The sequence below is a fragment of the Cebus imitator genome, unplaced genomic scaffold (assembly GCF_001604975.1).
Source record: "Cebus imitator isolate Cc_AM_T3 unplaced genomic scaffold, Cebus_imitator-1.0 Scaffold349, whole genome shotgun sequence".
NCBI lineage: Eukaryota > Metazoa > Chordata > Mammalia > Primates > Cebidae > Cebus > Cebus imitator.
This window is the reverse complement of record NW_016107664.1, coordinates 1,170,416-1,176,019: the sequence shown is the minus strand read 5'-3', so window position 1 is coordinate 1,176,019 and position 5,604 is coordinate 1,170,416. Positions and strand designations below refer to the sequence as shown.

At 37.8% G+C, this 5,604-nt stretch overlaps 1 protein-coding gene across 1 annotated transcript in view; it reads right to left on the bottom strand.

Annotated features, from left to right (window-relative positions):
• Nucleotides 1–4,067, bottom strand: part of SUGCT (succinyl-CoA:glutarate-CoA transferase) — a 681,636-nt gene extending 677,569 nt beyond the window's left edge. Inside the window, exon 1 of the mRNA XM_017506146.1 lies at nt 4,041–4,067. Within this exon, the coding sequence (XP_017361635.1) occupies nt 4,041–4,067 (27 nt within the window). The remainder of the gene's footprint in view (nt 1–4,040) is intronic.
• Nucleotides 4,068–5,604: the final 1,537 nt, after the last annotated feature.

Below are 5,604 nucleotides of genomic sequence, written 5' to 3'. Positions count from 1 at the left end.
AGATCACACCACTGCACTCCAGCCTGGGTGACAAAGCAAGACTCCATCTGAAAAAAAAAAAGGAAAGTGATGTTCAGGGAGCAGAAGCAAGGTACAAAGACAGCCAGTTGAGTGAGTTACAGCTTAACGTTTGCCTTATCAGAACAAGGTCTGAACAGCTGGTGGCCTATAAGCCTTTGAGGTCCAGCTGCTAGGACTGGCTGAGAGTCAGCAATTGTTTATTACTATTTTTGAGATGCGGTCTTGCTCTGTTGGCCAGGCCGGAGTGCAGTGGCACGATCTCAGCTCACTACAACCTCCACCTCCCGGGTTCAAACAATTCTCCTACCTCAGCCTCCCGAGTAGCCGGGATTACAGGCACCCGCCATCATGCCTGACTTTGTATTTTTGTGGAGAGGGTTTCACCATGTTGGCCAGGCTGGTCTTGAACTTCTGACCTCAGGTAATCTGCCTGCCTCGGCCTCCCAAAGTGCTGGGACTACAGGCAGCACACCCGCCTGAGAGTCAACAACTTTATTATTGAAGTATATTCCTAAGTTAGATTTTCAGCTTGCTTACTTGCTAAATTTCGTTGTGGGTTTTAGGTAAAAACTCAAGTATGTGAGTATGGAGGCTTTCTTAGTCCAGATTTTAGTTTGATGAAACAGTATAATAATATAAATACTGATTAGTGATGTAACAAAATTTATTATTTGTCTGCATGAGTTGGGTGGAAAATTTTTTAAAAATTAAGATTTGGAAGGATGTAAAGTACATGAATATTTGTTCAAATGGTAGCAAAAGAGAGCTAGTTTTTTGTTTGTTATGAAGACAGAGCCTCACTCTGTAGCCCAGGCTGGAGTATAGTGGTACGATCTCTGCTCACTGCAACCTTCACCTCCCAGTTCAAGGGATTCTCCTGCCTCAGCCTCCCAAGTAGCTGAGATTACAGGTGCCCAACATGATGCCCTGCTAATTTTTGTATTTTTAGTAGAGACAGGGTTTCACCATGTTGGCCAGGCTGGTCTTGAACTCCTGACCTCAGGTAATCCACCAGACTAGGCCTCCCAAAATGCTGGCATTACAGGCATGAGTCACTGAAAGCTAGTCTTTATAGTGCCTAAAAACAAAACAAAAGAATCGATAACATTATAATCAGGTTATTTAGCAATTTGGCAGTAAAAAACAAAAGAAACAACAAAAGAATTGAAATTTGTTGTTTCTGGGCAAAGGGAAGGGGCAGAAAGGCTCAAGGGGTTATTCTTTTTTATAATTAACATTGTAGAACTTCTGAAATTTTAAAACTAAGTGTACCTAAAACTTTGATTTTAAAAATTAAGAAATTAATAAATTATATTACATTCATGAACAGGGTGAAGTATCATTCTGTGTCTCTCCTGCTATATAGCCCCCTGCAATGCTTTGATAAATATTTCCACTCTGAAGCTTTTACTGACTTATTGTACACATGGCAGCAGCATTACAGAGGAATTACAGTTGATCCTCAGATTCTGTATGTAGGAATTTGACTACTCACTAATGGCAGCTCTGTCGCCCAGGCCGAAGTGCTCTACTAAAAATACAAAAAATTAGCTAGATGCGCTAGCATGTGACTGTAGTCCCAGCTACTCGGGAGGCTGAGGCAGGAGAATCATGTGAACCCGGGAGGCAGAGGTTGCAGTGAGCCAAGACCAAGCCACTGCACTCCAGCCTGGGCGACAGAGCAAGCCTCTGTCTCAAAAAAAAAAAAAAAAAATTCTCACCAGACTAGCAAACATTTAAAAGATAACTGACTATTCAATACTGGCAAAAGTGGGTTGAAATGGGCACTTTCATATATTGTGGAATGTCAATCAATAACAGTCTTTTAGGAGAGCAATTGATACTTTCCATAATATTTTTAAATTTTTTTTTTTTTTTACATTTCACTGAAAACTTTTTATTGGCCTTTTGGATAGAAATGGGAATTTATTTGCCAGGAAAATGGCCTTTAATTAAGTTTTCCTGTTGGCAGAATTTAATTCACAGAAACATTCTACAAGTATGCTAAGACACAGGTATAAAAGTGTTCATGGCAGAAATTTTGTTTTGATTTTCTGCTGTGCTTTAGATGTCTTATAATCAGCTTCATTTATTTATTTATTTATTTGGAGAAAAGGTCTGGGCTTTGTTGCCCAGGCTGGAGTGCAGTGGCAGGAACATAGTTAGTTCACTGTAACCTTGACCTTCTGGGATCAAGCAATCCTCTCACCCGAGCCTCCTGAGTAGCTGAGGCTACATGCATGAGCCACTGAGTCCAGCACCTAATTAACTTTATTGAAGAATGACTTACATATAATAATAATAATACATAATAAATTATAATATTCTTATCCAGGCATGGTGGCATGCCTGTTGCCCTACCTACTTGAGAAGCTGAAATGGGAGAATCACTTGAGCCCAGGAGTTCAAGGTTACAGTAAGCCATGATCACATCACTGCATTCCAGCCTGAGTGACAGAGCAATATCCTGTTTCTAAGAAAAATACACACACACACATGCACAGAGTATATACATTATATAAATTATGTTATATAAATAACAATATATATAATACATTATGTATAATTTATATGATAGACTCTATATTATTTCTATAAATACAATGAATTATACAATTAAGTAAATTTTGCCAGATGTATACACCTGTGAAATCACCTTCACAATGAAGAAAGAGAACTTTCCATCACCTAAAACTTTCCCCTGCCCTTTGCAAACTACCTCTCCCTCAATTTTCAGCTTCAGATATCCACTGCTCTCCTTTCTGTCACTATAATTTAATTTTCATTACTAGAGTTTTATATAAATGAAAAACAGTATGTACTTTTGTGTCTGGCTTCTCTCCTTAAGCATAATGGTTCTGAGATTCATCCATGTTGTTGCATTTTTATGAGTATATGCTACTATATGAATATACCACATTTGTTTATACACATTCAGCTGTTGATGGACATTGAGTTGGTTTTTAGGCTACAGTGAATCAAGATGCTATGAACATTTGTGTATAAATCTTTGTGAGAACATGTCTTCATTTCTCTTGTGTAAATACTTAGTGGAATAGCTGCGTTATATGGTAAGTGTATGTATAGCTTTTTTTAAGAAACTGCCAAAACAGATTTCTAAAATGCTTGCATCATATTGTATAAGAGTTCCATATGGTCTACATCCTTGAAACATAGGAATTGTTCATTTTTAATGTTAGCTGTTTGAATGGGTGTATAATGGTTTCTTGTTGTGGTTTTAATTTGTATCTCACTGATGACTAATGGTGTTGAATATCATTTCATGTAATAGTTGGCCATTTAATGAAGCAAAATCTTTTAAACTGAATTCATTTAATATCAGGTAATGGAATTTTACTTTTATTATCTGATAAGAAACTCAGAAAGGACTTCTAGAACATATTTAAGTCAAAATCAATGAATGAGTTTTAAATCGTTAACAGTCAGACTGCCTGGACTCAACTCCCCGCTCTACCACGTACAACCTGAGTGACATTGCGTGAGGTAACTCCACTTGTCAAAGCTTCCCTTTCCTCATGCGAAGCACCTGTCTCATAGAGTTTGCAAGTTTTAAATAAAATGTTGTTTAGTACACTCCCTGGCGTAAAGTAAATGCTCACTAAATGTTTTCAATTATTATTTTTATTATACATATATATATGTATACACACACATACACACGCATATATATATATATATATATATATAATTTTTTTTGAGACAGAGTCTAGCTCTGTTGCCCAGGCTGAAGTGCAGAGGCACAATCTCAGCTCACTGCAATGGCACAATCTTGGCTCACTGCAACCTCCACCTCCCAGGTTCAAGTGATTCTCCTGCCTCAGCCTCCCGAGTAGCTGGTATTACAGGCATGTGCCACCACACCCAGCTAATTTTTTAATGTTTTTTGTAGAGACGGGGTTTCACCATGTTGGCCAGGCTGGTCTTGAACTCCTGATCTTAGGTGATCTGTCAGCTTCAGCCTCCCAAAGTGCTGGGATTATAGACATGAACCACCGCACCTGGCCTGCAATTGTTATTATTATCATCATTATCATATATGTATCACACAGTCACACGATCTATTAAAGCAAACAACTTCTTGTTTGAAAACAAGAAAAGATAAACATATGATTATTCTAAGGAACAGGAAAAAAATCACTTCTTAATGCACTATACTTAAAAAGGATATCTAGAGCCGTATTTTGCCTATTCGTGAAAGAACTGATGGGCTGGGTGGGAGTAGGGAATGATTACAAGGCATAAAACATTTGGAAAAGGCATAAATTGTAATGTAATTTGTTGAAATATATTGAGCAGCTTGTATATCTCTCTGTCTTTTTGGCCTCTAGTATGGAAAGCTATTACGATGATACAGCTGGTCACCCATGCAAAGAAGTATAATTATAACGAAGCTGCCATCAATTCTATGCTTGCCAAATCTGCTTGGTAGGACTCCCCTAGTACTTGGCTCTAGGGTTTCCATGACACAAATAAACTTGAGCAACACCAGAGCAGGGATAATTGACAGATGCCCACACAAGTGGCTCATCTGTGACAGGAATCATGGCATTCCTTCCCACCCATACTGGCCAACTACTGAGATTAAAAAAAATTTTTAAAGGCCAAGTCACAAAACAAACTGCTCAAATAGCAATATGAAACAGAAACCTGTGATATACACCAAAATAATTTTTTAAATTTGATGACTTACAGAGAACTTAACCACCAGAACTTATGTGTGAGAAGGCAGAAAATGGGCCTCTCTTCAAAGCATTATCTCTTAATCTGCTGAAGCTTTATCTGTAATAGTTAGCATGATGTTTTCTTTCCAGCATGTCAGAAGTCATAGAAGAAGCTCTGTTCCTAACAATCCAGTTTGACAGGAAATTTTAGGATAGGAAGGCACCTGGAAAATTAGTATTCACTAGAAGACATTCCAGGGAAATTATAATTTGGGAGTCACCAGACAATGATTGTTTTCAATTTCCAAGTTCATGGGAAATAAGAAATGAGGTTTGTGGAAAAGGAGAGTAAAAGATCTTCACAGACTCAAGGAGGCTTCAATTTTATTCATCATGGAAATTCATGAGTGTGTATTGAAATAATTACAGATTAATTACTCTCTCATCATCATCCACTTTATTCCTCTTTAACACCACTACTCACAAAAGAATCACATCAAGATGATAATTTTTAGTTTTCTTTCTCTGAAATCTCCGGAGGCAGAGAGGACATGAATTTTCAGCATCAAATGCTTATGCAAAATAAAAAATAAAACAAGAATTCACCTTCCAATTCAACTAATTAATATTAATTTCCTGAAGCCTCTGTTACATTAAGAAAGTAAACAAACAAGACACAGTAAAAACAGAAAAAAAAAATCCTCAACTTTTGCAATTAATTTCCATGTTTTCTCTTTGCATAAACAATTCAAGGGCCGGGCGTGGTGGCTCATGCCCATAATCCCAGCACTTTAGGGCGCCGAGGTGGGAGAATCACCTGAGGCCAGGAGTTCAAGACCATCCTGGCCAACATGGTGAAACCCAGCCTCTACTGAAAACACAAAAATTAGCCAGGTGTGAT